The 15,148-nt window shown below is 39.2% G+C and overlaps 1 protein-coding gene across 2 annotated transcripts in view; it reads right to left on the reverse strand.

The window, feature by feature from the left end:
• Positions 1-15,148, reverse strand: part of MACF1 (microtubule actin crosslinking factor 1) — a 434,870-nt gene that overhangs the window by 269,199 nt on the left and 150,523 nt on the right. For both annotated transcript variants that reach the window (XM_060206158.1, XM_060206157.1), the window contains exon 2: positions 13,849-13,910. In XM_060206158.1, coding sequence (XP_060062141.1) covers positions 13,849-13,910 — 62 coding nt within the window. The remainder of the gene's footprint in view (positions 1-13,848; positions 13,911-15,148) is intronic.

The raw sequence follows: 15,148 nt of genomic DNA on the forward strand, positions 1-15,148 counted from the left end.
CACTACAGGACTAGAGGGGAACTTTGGTGTGATAGTAACTCTCCCTCTCTATCCAAAAAAGATACCTGAAGTGGTGGATTCATGAACGCATGATACCCCAGGGGGGAAAAAAAGGTATAGATGCAAAAATGAATTAGAAGAGAAAGAAAAAATATCCCAGTTATAATCACATAAAAAAAAAAAAAGAACTAGGTGATAAATTTAAAAAAGGCAGTGAGGGTCTTATAAAAAAAAAAGCATAAGGTATTACTAAAAGAAACATGAAGACAAAAGGAAATGGAGAGATGTTCCATGCTCATGGAACAGTAGTAGAATTAATAGTGTATAATGTCCATCTTACCCAAAGTAAGATTCCAAGCTGGCCCTACAAAAACTCCTACAGCATGTCATTCTGTAAATAGAACAAATGCTATTTGTATGGAACCACAAGACCCTGAACACTCACCCTAGTGTTCCTAAGGGAAAAAGCAGCAGGAAAGATCTATCCACACCCTATACTTCAATGGCGCAGTAATCAAGCAATTATGGTATTGGAGTAAAAGCAAATATTAATTTTAATGCTGTTTTTTGAGTTTTCTCAGCATATTAAAACTAGATCTACCATATAATCAAGCAGTTCCACTCCTAAGTAACTAGCTTAATACTGTAAGAACACAAATTCAAAAAGATATGTGCATGTCTGTATTTGATTGCAGCAGTATTTATAGTATCCAAGATATGGAACAGCTTAAAGGCCCAATGACAGAGAAGTGGATAAAGAAGATATGATAGTGGTTGGGGGAGGTGGCTTACCAGATAGAGCGCATTCCGCATTCCTTGCTTACATAAGAACATGGGTGTGATCTCTGACACCACACAAAAATGGCAGCATGGTTCTCTACAGTCTCTCTCTCTCATGATAAGAAAATATTAAAAAACTGGCATATAGTGTGAGGAGTAGATGCATAATGGTTATGCAGAGAAACTCGTGCCTATGGCTCCTAAGTCCCAGGTTCAACCTTCCTACACTATCATAAGCCAGAGATGAGCAGTACTCTGATTAAAAAAAAAAATATATATATATATATATATATATATATATATATATATATATATATATATTGGAATACACACACATACATACATAGAGGGATGCTATTCAGTTATACCAAGAAAGGTGAAATCTTGACATTTTTGACAACACAAAATGAACTGGAGGGAACTCCACTAAGCAAAAAAAACAGAGAGAGAAAGATGTTGAATGATTTCATTCATATGTGGGAGGTAAATAAACACAGCAAAGAACGTACAAAACCAAACTAAAAGGAACTTGCAGGGTACGGCTGCTGAGCTGTGGTTATAGGAAGTAAAGGGTGTAAAGAGTGAAGAGGTCCAGAGTGACATGTGGTAAGGAGACAGTGGTACTTGGGTAGTGGGTGCAGTATGACACACATTTCCAGAGGTGTGGAGCAGTACTCACACTATATTTAGTGTTACAAATCGATGTCAGTACAATAATATACACATATACGTATACACAGAAACACACATATAGAAGACGAGACCGAGAAATGCAAGTATTCAAGGTACATGCTTTACATGTGTGCAGGAGAGACTATACAGCTAGAGAAAATGGCTCAAGATGAGTCAGATCACAGTTTCCAAATATTTAGAGTTTTTCTTAAATATTTCTGTGCTATTCACAATGTACTAGCTAGAGATAATAACACACTTTTTAGTTTAGCCTGCAATATTAACATTTTCTCCTCTTCTTAAGTCTAGATAATGAACAAAATAGTACACCTCACTCTGGCTTTTTTTTTATTCCCTTTTGTTGCCTTTGTTGTTTTATTGTTATAGTTATTATTTTTGTTGTTGTTGATGTTGTCATTGTTTGATAAGACAGAGAAATGGAAAGAGGAAGGGAAGACAGAGAGGGGGAGAGAAAGATCAGACACCTGCAGACCTGTTTCACCGCCTATGAAGCGACTCCCTTGCAGGTGGGGAGCTGGGGTCTTGAACCAGGATCCCAAACCAGGATCCTTCCTCCAGTCCTTGGGCTATGCACCAGGTGCACTTAACCCACTGCCCGACTCCCCTCACTCTGGCTTTTAAAACTTGCTGATTAACATGGTAAAACACTCCCACTACTAGAGCGAATTTAAAGCTACTAACACAGTATCACTGAATGTGATGCTGGGAAGAAATGTACAGCATGTCATTACGTAGTATCTCTATCACAGAGAGAGACACACTCGTAGTAGTGTATACACTTAACGGGGTGCAACACCGCCTGGCCCCCAAGACACACTCATAGTAACAGTAACATGCTGTGAATAACTATAAAGCAATGACTTTCAATAATCTATTACCTTTATCTTAAGTATAATTTATTGAATTATAAGTACATATAATTTAATTTTTTAATAATGACTGTGCTTAGCAACCAGTTCACTAAATTCCTGAAAATTTAAGATTTGGTTCTCTTGAATTCATATAAGCTGGCTTTAACACACCAAAGACTCCAAGATGTCAAGGTCCCTTCCTGAAATGGATCCAAGGTTTCAAGACTGGGACTTAAACAACTATAATGCACCACTAATGAAACAGGTCATGAAGGTGGATAAAGAAGTGGAGTGGATCTGAGGGGACTTCGTGGTGGCACTTGGATAAGTGCACATGTTACAGTGCGCAAGGACCCAGGTCCAAGCCTTTGGTCCCCACCTGAAGGGGGAAAGCCTCACAAATGGTGAAGCAGGGCTGCAAGTGTCTCTCTGTCTCTTTCCCGCTGTACCTCCTCCTCCCTTCTCATCTCTCTCTGTCTCTATCTGATAATAAATAAATACATATAGTAAAATTTTTTAAAAAGAAGTGAATCTGATAAGCTCCATTTAAAACAGCAGCAAAGGGAGTCAAGCGGTAGCACAGCAGGTTAAGTGCAGGTTGCGCAAAGCCCAAGGACTGGAGGAAGGATCCCTGTTCGAGCCCCTGGCTCCCCACCTATTGAGGGATCACTTCACAAGCGGTGAAGCAGGCAGGTCTGCAGGTGTCTATCTTTCTCTCTCCCTGTCTTCCCATCCTCTCTCCATTTCTCTCTGTCCTACCTAACAATGATGACATCAATAACAACAACAATAATAACTACAACAACAATAAAAAAACAAAGGCAACAAAAGGGAAAATAAATAAATATTTTAAAAATTTTAATAGGGGGCAGGGGTAGATAGCATAATGGTTATGCAAACAGACTCTCATGCCTGAGGCTACAAAGTCCCAGGTTCAATCCCCTACACCAGCATAAGCCAGAGCTGAGCAGTGCTCTGGTTAAAAAAAAAAAAAACTGTTAAAAAAATAAATTTTAAAAAATTCATAAAAAAAATAAAACAGCAGCGAAGAAGATACAAACAGAATGTTTTGAAGCAGTGGAAAGTCAGAATTCAATTTGGGTCTGCTAAGAATTTAAGCTTAGAAATCAAATCCATTGAAGTGCTAGCTCAAGACATGGGAAATAGTACATTTTCTGGGCTGGGAGAAAGAAAGAAAAGCAGAGTGCTAAGGACTTAGCCTGAGGGAATAGACAAATTTAGAAGGTGGGATATGGGAAAGCAATTAGTGAGAAAGGCAGGAAAGGGGGGGGGGGGAAGCAATGAAAGAAGAGGGCAGAAAACCAAGAAAGTATAATCCAGAAAGGGATAATCACCAATATCAAGTGCTACAGGTCAAGAAGAGCGAGGACTAAGGTTTCTAAGTGTCCTGTAATGAAAGTGAAGTGAGAGGGAATGTTTTGCAGTCACCTATGATGGGGAATGAGTAGATGTGCCCATGGCCCAAGTATCAACAACTGTACCATAAGCCACTAACAGCCCCAGTAAATGAACTGGGGGCGGGTGTCTTTCCTAAGAATGATTTTTTAAAATTTATTATCCTTATTTATTTATTGGATAGGAACAGCCAGAAATCAAAAGGGATGGGGAAGGCAGAGACAGACAGAGACACCTGCAGCACTGCTTCACCACTTGCAAAGCTTTCCCACTAGATGGGGACCAGAGGCTTGAACCCAAGTCCTTGCATGATGTAATATGTGTCCTCACTGCCCCCCCCCAAGAATAATTTTTCTAGAGAATGGTGCAAACCGGGTTATAATGATTGGGAGATAGAGACACACCTTACTAGGGAAAGAGAGAGGCAGACTGGGAGTATGGACCGACCAGTCAACGCCCATGTTCAGCGGGGAAGCAATTACAGAAGCCAGACCTTCTACCTTCTGCAACCCACAACGACCCTGGGTCCATGCTCCCAGAGGGCTAGAGAATGGGAAAGCTATCATGGGAGGGGGTGGGTTATGGAGATTGGGTGGTGGGAATTGTGTGGAGTTGTACCCCTCCTACCTTATGGTTTTGTTCATTAATCCTTTTTTAAATAAAAAATTTAAAAAAAATGATTGGGAGATGCTTGCTTGTTTCTTTAACGCTAAACAATACTGTGGTGTGGGGTGTACAGCAGCTGGAGCACTGGAATTGCATGCATGAGGCCCAAGTTCAGGACCTAGCATTTTATTCACAAGTGCTATGCTCTGGCACACATACACACTCTCTCTGTCTCTCTCCTGTCTGTATCTGTCATGTACCAATAAGACATTTTAAAGTTTAAAAGTACTAAATACTTCACATTATAATTTAAGAAGAAATGGAACAATGAGGGGTTTATTTTTGATAGATAAGATCTAAACATTAAGTATAGAAATTAGGAGTGGTATTGAATAATCATTTGAATAAATTCTAGTAGGTTTGAGGACTGTGTGAGATGTCAGCAGGACAGTAAATGCCAAGAGTATTAAAAAGAAAAATCAGGCATTTTGCAAAGTTATTTCACAGCAAGTTCATTATCTCCTTAAAAATTCCAATTACATTTTACACCTGTGAACAGCAAAATACAACCAACTTATAAGATAAAAACTTCGGCTTATTTTTGTGTCTCATAGCTTTTATAGAGGGGATGGCTTGGAGTTTTATACTTATGCGATTCCACCACTCTAGGTAGAGTCTTTGTTTCTTCCTCCTTTTAAATCTTAAAGAGTCAGAGAAAAGAGATACATAGCACCACTAAATCTTTCATGAAGCTTCCACAGGTGCTGTGGGCTTAACCTGGGTCTTCCTGGCCAAGTGGTAAAATGGTAAAATGCATGCGCCACTAAATGAGCAAACAACCTTTATCTCATTCTTATCGCTATGAAAAACTGAAGAGAAATATAGATAAATGCAGTGAAATTATGTTTTCTTGTACAATTTTCAACAGAAAAAGCAACAGTCTGTTTCTGAAATACACTGGACACTATTCTGCCTAGAGAAAGATTAAAAAAAAAAAAAGCTAATATTTACTAGTGTTTCTATGCCAGAAAAGTTTCAAATGTGGAAATGGAATTTGGGAGGCTGAATTAACACCCCTAGGTCACACAGCTTTTTAGTGGAGAGACAATTAAATGTAGGTCTGCCTCATTCTAAAAATCATTAACTCTTTTGCACCTACTAGGTTACCTATAAAGTTTTCCATAAAACTCTTAAGAAGAATCCCAGTGGACTAAACATCAAAAATTTTAGATAGAGCAAAGCCAAAAATGTCCAGAAATAACTATCCAGGTCCTTGCTTGTTTGCACAGCCTATAGAATCACTATCAAAAATAGGGATTGTCTCCTAAGAAGACAATGGCTTAACAACTCTTGAAAAAGGTCTCAATCTCACTAATCAAAAGGAAAAGTGTAAATCAAAACTATCATGAGATACCAACTTCATATCCACTAGGATGATTATTTTAAAAAGTGGTAATAAGTTAATAAGAATGTAGAGAAACTGGGTGGAACTCTCGTACACTGCTGGTGGGGATGTAAATTTATGCAGTTTTTGGAACGCAGTTCGTCTGACAGCTCTTCAAAAGGTGAAACACAAGTGATCATATGACCAGCAACTCCACTAAGTAATGCTTCCATTTATATGAGACTTTTAGAAGAAGAAGTTTTATACGAACAGAAAGTAGATAAATGATTGCCATAGGGCTGGATGGGGAGTGTAGGTGAGGAATTAAGGATGATAATTAAGCAGAGTTTCTTCGTGGGGGATGATGAAAGTTCTAAAATTGACTATGTGCTGGATGTTATCACCACAGTAACATGTAGTATCATCAAAAATGGGTATCTTATACGGGAAAGTGGGCCCTATCCAATGGTTCCAGGACTGGGGGAAGTAGAGGCTCCATAGTGGGGATGTGAGCACGTTCCTGCTGTCTTAGGGTTCAAAAAGACAATCGATAGTTAATGTTATCATCACATTATTTGGTAATTGGGTTAACTTTGAAAAGTCCTTTTGTTAGGGTTTGCTGTACAGTACCCAGTATCTTGTATATAGCTGTGCTTCTGATCTACTTGGTCTAGGCTTTTGAGAGAGTCTGCATATCAATTACACAGTCTATATATTGAAAAGATTCAGTTTGCGTTTTGAAAAACTTCGAGTGGTCTGGGAGGTGGCGCAGTGGATAAAGCGTTGGATTCTCAAGCATGAGGTCCTGAGTTCAATCCCCAGCAGCACGTGTACCAGAGTGATGTCTGGTTCTTTCTCTCTCTCTCTCTCTCTCCATCTATCTTCATGAATAAATAAATAAAATCTTTAAAAAAAAAAAAAAGAAAAACTTCGAGACATACAATTAATTTTCCCCCTCTCGTATTAATTAACTAGTGATTTATATGACTACATTTTACTAGGAGTGTACATAAACACCATTCCCACCACCAAAAGACTATGACCCATCCAAAAAAAAAAAAAAAGGGTATCTCAACTCTGAATGTACCACTATAAACAGGTTAATTAAATGAGTAATTGATATGAGATTAAATCTCAATAAATTATTTCTTTTAATTAATGAATTACTATATTTTGAGCGACCAAGTCTACCCTAACTCAGGCCAGTCCTTACTGTTTCTTGTACATTAATAAACTAAGGAAAGCTTTGCTCTCCCAATTTTTAAGAGACTGGCTTTAAAAAATAAGTAGCTTCCCTCAAATGAGTGGCATTAGCAAAGTGATAAATAAATTGCACATGAGTGCTTGGAATCAGAATCTAAGCCCAAAAAGACTTTTAAGACTAAACTCTGTCTCAGTTTATAGATGGAAAAAGTGTTGCCTAGAGAAATTAACTCTGTAAGATCATTTAGCTCAGAAGTCTCAGATCACTCTTCTGACATTGCTTTTTCCCCTCATAAGACTTCCATGATGTTGAAGGGCGGAAATGTTATTGATATTTCAACATTATTAAATTATAACACTCCCCCAAAAGAACCAAGGATTGTCACATAGTATTTTTTGACACTGACAGAAAACTCAATCTAGAAAAGCCTTCTTCTAAAACAAAACTGTGAAAACATAAGCAGCTCAATATTCTTGTTTCAAACAAAGCTCAAGAACAATATGTCAGAGGAGAAAGTTTTAATGGGAAGTATATTATGTGCTCTCATCTACAATTACCAAAGTAGAATGAGTTCAGAGTGAGTCCAGATGGATTTCTGAACTTACAGATTTCTAAACTGTACGCAGGGAACCCCATATTGATTAAGTAGCTAAATTTATCTTCAAGAGGGATCAGTTGATGGCATACCTGATTAAGTGTACATGTTACAATGTGCAAGGACCCAGGTTCGAGTCCCCTTTCCCCCTGGAGAAAGTTTTGTGAGTGAGGAAGCAGTGTTGCAGGTGCTTCTTTTTCTCTATCTCCCCCTATCTTCTTGATTTCTGACTGTCACTATTCAATAAATAAAGATAATTTTTAAAAATTGTTCTTGAGGAAAAACCAAATGCTAAAAACAGATAACAGCTGTTAAAGACTTTTCACCTTGGAAAGAGCTATCTATTCCCACATGCAGAGAGTTATAAGTGCAGGTGGAAAGGCCTATTTGGAGCAAAAGAAATGTGAGAGGACAGCCAAGTATGAGCTCTCATCTACCATTTTTCAAAATCCTTACATTTTGAGGTATCTAACAGTGTCGCCAGTCAACTTGATTAACAAAGATGAGGATAATTCTAAAGTACACACACATACACACACACACACACACACACACACACACACACACACACACACACACACAAATAGCTTTACTTGAAAGGCAGACACTTATGCACAGGACGTAAGCCTAAACATAGGCCCATTACTTCCATTGGGGATTGAGATACATTTAGGGTACATCAAACCCTGAAGATACAGGTCCAGGCAGAAATAGTGAAGAACTGCCACATGATTACACTTGGACAACAAAGCCAACATTCCTCTCCTCAGCATCTAACCAGGAATACTTAGTCAATCTCTTAAACTCCACTGTCAATGTCCTTCTGACATTTCCTGTAGACATGAATAAGCAAAGAGTTGTGAAAGTGCACACAGTGCTTAGGAAACAGTGAGCGACCTCATGTGGCTCTACCGCAGAGGAGTAGAGAGAGATACTACTGCTCTCGGTTCAATTAGAGAACCTCAAACAAACAAACGTTAAGAACAGTGGTAAACAGCGGAAGGATCCCGGTTCGAGCCCCCGGCTCCCCACCTGCAGGGGAGTCACTTCACAGGCGGTGAAGCAGGTCTGCAGGTGTCTATCTTTCTCTCCCCCTCTCTGTCTTCCCCTCCTCTCTCCATTTCTCTCTGTCCTATCCAACAACAATGACATCAATAATAACTACAACAACAAAACAAGGGCAACAAAAGGAATAAATAAATAAAATTTAAAAATATATATAATTATCATTTAAAAAAAGAACAGTGGTAAAAATCTGGACCTTCTGCTGGTATATCTGCAATTCTCAATGAGAAATCCAGGCTTCCAGATTGCAAGCATGAATATACAAGAAAAGAGCAGTTTCATATGCTAGATTAAATATTTGCCTGTTCTTTCTGCTTACTGGCTTCTAAAGTCAATAGGATCTGATCAGAATACTTCTCCTCCTTATAAGTACATGCTCTCAAATTCCGTTTTAGTCCTTTATCCTTTCTTCAAGTTCTTTTTAGAGTGATCTACCAGTTTACTGGGACAAGACAAAAATAATTTACATAAAACCTCATTTAAAGCCCTAGATTTTTGTTGTTGTTGATGATTACTCTGAAACAATTTTTTTCAATTTTAATAGTGATTTAATATTGATTTACAAAATTACAGGTCAACAGGGGTATATTTCCAGACCATTCCCACCGTCAGACTTTTGAATCCCCAATCCCTCCTTTGCAATTCACAGCAGTTCTCCCAAGGCTCAGACATGGGTTAATTATCATCTCTACAACCTTCTGTCTACATTGCCCCCTTTTTCTCCCAGGCCCTAACATCTTATCCTCTCTAAGCCACACATAACCCTAAGTATTACATCCAAATTTCCTCCCTTTTTCCTCCTCTCCAGGTCCTGATGGAGCTGGAGTTCACTGACACATTTGCATTCCAAATTATTTATGTATTTCAGACGCCTACATCCTAAGAGGTCTCTTTTAAGACTGGACCAGCAGGGTTTTCAAAGAGAGTTAATTTGTTTATTCCAGGACAAAGTGTTTCCCAAAGGATAACTGGGAATTCAAGAGATACTTGGTCAACTAAATCTAAAACTTGAGAGACAAGACTATTTTGATTTTATATCTGTCTACTAACCAATGGAGACATTGATATATATATATATATATATATGGCACAAAGAATGCCTAAGTCACAAAAAGAAAAGAAAAAAAAAAACTCCTCTAATTCTGTTATAAGTTTAAAGAACTCCAATACAGACCAATGGTTTTGAATATCTTCTCTCTAAAATATATTAAGATGAGAAAATGTCATTCCAACCATAGGCTGAGGGCCTGTAAAAGGATGAAAAAACATCCCAGGAATTTAAGTAAAGCTCTGGCTGGCCTCCAATTTCTAACAATGCTATGATGTGTTCTAGTTTCTCCCTGCCTGGGCCTCCTGTCATCACACAGTACGGAGGCAAAGGTCCAACAGGCAGCAGCAGCTATAAATGAAGAGTGGGGAGGCAGAGCATTTGTATTCAACTATGGAAGTTTAGGAAGATAAGCTGTAAGCAATATAAATTTGATTCTTCCAATTGTTAGAGTGAAGGTCAAAAGACAGAGTAAGTTGGTATATTTACACAAGGAATGATTTATGTTTTATTAGAAGATGCATGATAGATCATTAGTTTCATCCTTTACTATTTGTATGTCATGAGAAAATCACTGCATTCCTCTAGTTCTCACTTTTCTGGGTCATAAAAACTGAGAGAATAAAATACTATTATTTTCTACAAGTTATTGCAAGGATCAGAGTATGTTCTGTCACCTAGAAAGCACGACTGAAATATTATGCATTCAAGGCAATCAATATATACTGGATACTTCTCATGTCCCTGGAGCAATACTAGGGGGTTGGGGGTGTGTGGATGGACTGTTACAGTCTTAGTCCTAAATGAGTACTCTAACTGAAGAGAGATATATGAACAAACAAGACATGTTTTCAAAGTTAAAGAAATGGGGTTGTGATTAATTTAGTCTGGGGAATGTATGTCAGAATCTCAGAAAGCAAATACTGGAGTTGGACCTTGAAGGGTAAGGGGTGGTAGTCAGAGGAAGCTATAGTTTAGGTTAAGCCAGACACACTGTGCGGAAATGAAGCTAGACAGGTAAGAAGCGCTCAGCATCAAGACAAGGTTCTATGTTATCAAGCAAGAGATAACTGGTCCTCACTGAAGGAATTAGAGGGAGTAGCAAGGAGGGGTTGTTTTGTTTTTTTTTCTATGCCTTCCCCTTCTTTTGTCCTCAAACTATAAAAAAAAAAAAAAAATCAAGTCACTAATATGTGCATTAGAGTTGCAATCTACCAGAAAGGTGGTAATTACACAAATGCTACAGATGGACACACACACACACACACACACACACACACACACACACACACGAGAAGTTAGCACAGTATCTATTGAGGAGGTATTATATTGGTGTTATCCTAGCAGAACAGAATTCAGGAAGGTGTGCCATGCAGAGGGAACAGCATGAGCAAAGATACAGAGTCATAAAATAATGTGCCACAGGGATCCCTGTAGTGGTGCACCTGGTGAAGCACACGTTACAATTGTAGCACAAGGACCTGGGTTCGAGCCCTTGGCCCCATCTGTAATGGGAAAACTTTGTGGTTGGTGAAGCAGTGTTGCAGGTGTCTCTGTCTCTCACCCTCTCTATGTCCCCCCTACGCTCTTGATTTCTGGCTGTCTCTATCCAATAAATAATAATAATAATAATAATAATAATAATAATAATAATAATAATAATAATAATGTGTCACAAAAGTCAGCCAGAACCTAAGGTACATGAGGAATTCATTAATATGAGCCTGGTAAAGGTAGGCACAAGCCAGTGTCAGTAATACAGAGGATAAGAACATGGTTCTTATTTCTGGGTTGTCTAAATTTAAATATTTCAGTTCTGCAGGGTTTTTTTTAGTGTGTGACCTTGTTTGAACAAGCTATTTAACCCCTCTAAACCTCATTTTCCTTACGCCAGTCCTTGCGCCTTGCGCTGGTCCTTGCGCCTTGCGCCATGTGCGCTACCGCCTAACTCCCAAACCTCATTTTCAACACTGACAAAATGGGGGTATAAACTCAATCTATAGCAAAAGGTAATTGAAGGGTTAATAAAATAAACAATGCAAAGGACTTAGTATCATGTGTTCATATTTACAGTGCAAATTCAGTAAACTACTGTGATTATTACTGTTACAGGAATTTACGGGGGGGGGGGGAAGCTAATACATTGATGAATGCAAGAAAAAAAAGCCTTGGACTACAGCAGAGTTAAGGGGAGTGGAGAAAAGAAAGCAGATGCAGATATCTTTCTCAGAAGTGATTTGGAGTTGGTGGCAAAGGAAGGACAATGGCAAAACTGAATGTAGCGTGATTCCAAGTTCCTACCATGGATAGGTAAGCACCTAAGTGAAAACAGACAGCAGTGCTTACTTGCCCTCCTCCTACTTCTCCCTCTCCCTTTCTCTCATTAAAAAAAGAAAAAAAAACTAGATAGAGAGCAATCAGGGATATGCTGAATATAGGCTGTGTCTAAGTAATATCCAAATGAACATGTCAAGTATACAGTGAAAATTATAAATTGTGGGAGTCGGGCAGCACAGCAGGCTAAGCGCACGTGGCACAAAGCGAAAGGACTGGGGTAAGGAACCTTGTTCTAACCCCGGGCTCCCTACCTGCAGGGGAATCGCTTCACAGGCAGTGAAGGAGGTCTGCAGGTGTCTATCTTTGTCTCCCCGTCTCTGTCTTGCCCTCCTCTCTCCATTTCTCTCTGTCCTATCTAATAACGACATCAATAACAACAATAATAATAACTACAACAACAATGAAAAAACAACAATGGCAACAAAAGGGAAAATAAATATTTAAAAAATTTAAAAAAAGAAAATTATAAATTGTTAGCTCCAGAAAGAATGCAGGAAAAGTTTCTCTCACTATCTTCTTATCCAATGTATCTTATAGTTTGAAAACTGCCTCTGCCCCATGCTTACAGAGTGATCAAATTTTGAAAAATAAAGGAGGGCTGGGGTGACAGCATAATGGTTATGCCTACAGCTTCCAAAATACCAGGTTCAATTCCCAGCATCACCATTAGCTAGAACTGAGTTTTGTTCTCTGTCATTAAAAATAAACAAATAGTTCTCTTTCCAGGACTATCATGTGAACAACAAGAATCTGTGGCAAGTTCCTGAAGAACCAACCTTCCACATGCCATCAAGTCCCAGATGCTGCCATGGCCCCACCCTGACTATCCTGTGCACATGACCACATGGTGAAGTGTCCAGAAACCTCATCTCTCCAGAGGCCTACCCTACCAGGGAAATATTAGGGACAGGAAAGGTCTGTCTAGGGGTATGGATCGACCAAGCAACTGCCCAAATGACAGCAAGAGTAGTTATAGAGACACAAAACTCCATCCTTCACATCCCAAAAAGAATTTTGGGACCATACTCCTAGAGGGGGGAATGTTGAGGGAAAGTATCACACAGAAACAGGAGTGGTTACAGGTGTAGGTGGGGTCTTTGACTTTAAATGTGGTGAACCTTTGGGAGGCTCTCTCTCTTTCTGAGACTACCATGTGACCAACAAGAATGTGAGTCAGCCCCCTTCTCTTTCTCTCTCTCACAGGCCATAACATGTATATGTTTTCTAATAAAGGTTTAATTTACCTGGAAAAAAATAAAATATGTAAGCTAGCAAATAGGCAGTAGAGCACCAGGTTAAACATACATAGTGTAAAGTACAAATACTGTGCAAGGATCCCGGTTCAAGCCCCCAGCTCCCCACCTGCAGGGGTGTCACTTTGCAAGTGGTGAAGCAGGTCTGCAGGTGTCTATCTTTTTCTCCCCTTCTGTCTTCCCCTCCTCTCTCAATTTTTCTCTATCCTGTCCAACAGCAGCAGCACCAGCAACAACAACAACAATAGCAACAAGAACAACAATAATAACAGCACCAACAACAAAAACAAGAATGGCTGCCAGGAGTAGTGGATTCACGGTGCAGGCACTGAGCCCCAGAGATAACCCTGGAGGCAACAACAACAATAAAAAACTTGTAACACTAACGTGTCCTTTAAGTCCTAGGAATTATCAGCCTCAGCCTTCTGAGTAATGGTGTGTATTACTGTACTCATCAAGAAACAGATCAGTAATGTTCCCACACTAATAGTACTATATTAAATTTTTAAGTCATATATGCATCTTCCATACACTTGAGCACAAGGCAAGCAACCTGAACTTTCTAAAAGGGACTGGCAGATGTGGACCGAGAATAGTGTCTATGAAGCAGTCTTACCTTCATCAAGTGCTTGTTGACCCACTTGGTGAACGTCTTCTTCTGAACACGGTCCCGTTCATCTATAAAAAAAGCACAGAGAAGGCACTGGTTTAGCTCTGCCCAGGAACCAAAATTCTATACCTTTGCCTTGTCCACACCCTGGTTTCTTAGGACCCCAGGGACAGTTTCCACAGAACTGTAAGATGGTGTCTTCTTGTTGAGAAGGCTTGGACTGTCTTGACTTCCTCTTTAGTTCTGACAGCTTAAGACAGAATCATATGCCTCAAGAATGGTATCATGGCAAACTCTCCTTAGTATCATAATTCTCTTATTAGCAAAACGATTCTGCTTCCCCACAGTAAGCTCCAAAAAAGCTAACGCTATGAATACTAGCAACAGAAGACCTAGAGTAAATAAATAAATATTAAAAAAATAAAACAACAAGGACAACAAAAAGGGAATAAATAAATAAATAAATATTTAAATAAAAAAAGAAGAGCTAGAGTGGTATTGACATTTGGGACATTCATACTGCAATGGTAAAATACTGATCTGCCTGATCGATTCTCTGCTTCCTTTCTCTCCTTCCCCAGGTCTTCTATCACTTGGTTCTCCTCACCAGTGAGCCAATACCAACTATAAAAACTCTCAGAGCTGTCAGCTACTTCCATTACATGGGGAAATCCCTGCATTGTCAGCTCTATTTCCCATGTCTATTCATATGCATATATATGTCGTTTTAATGACAGAGATACAAACAAAAAGACAGGGAGAACGACCAGTGCTATGCTCAACTATGGCATAGTGAGGGACCTTGGTGAGTCTGGGACCTTGATGCTTCAGAAATGAAAGTCTTTTTGCATAGCCATTATGCTATCTACCCCATAACCTCTTAACCTCTCTGTTCTCTCTCTCTCTCTCTCTCTCTCTCTCTCTCTCTCTATATATATATATATATATATATATATATATATATATATATATATATTTCCCCTTTTGTTGCCCTTGTTGTTTCATTGTTGTTGTAGTTATTGTTGTCGTTGTTAGATAGGACAGAGAGAAATGGAGAGAGGAGGGGAAGACAGAGAGAGGGAGAGAGAGAGACACCTGCAGACCTACTTCACTGCCTGTGAAGCGACTCCCCTGCAGGTGGGGATCTGGGGGCTGGAACTAGTATCCTTACGCTGGTCCCTTGCACTTTGCACCATATACGCTTAACTTGCTGTGCTACTGCCTGGCTCTCTCTGTTCTTTCGTAATAGAAGTGTGGCCAACAATATCTGACAATGACTATCCCAAAAAGATCTGGTGCTGCACCT

This window comes from Erinaceus europaeus, chromosome 13, assembly GCF_950295315.1.
Source record: "Erinaceus europaeus chromosome 13, mEriEur2.1, whole genome shotgun sequence".
NCBI lineage: Eukaryota > Metazoa > Chordata > Mammalia > Eulipotyphla > Erinaceidae > Erinaceus > Erinaceus europaeus.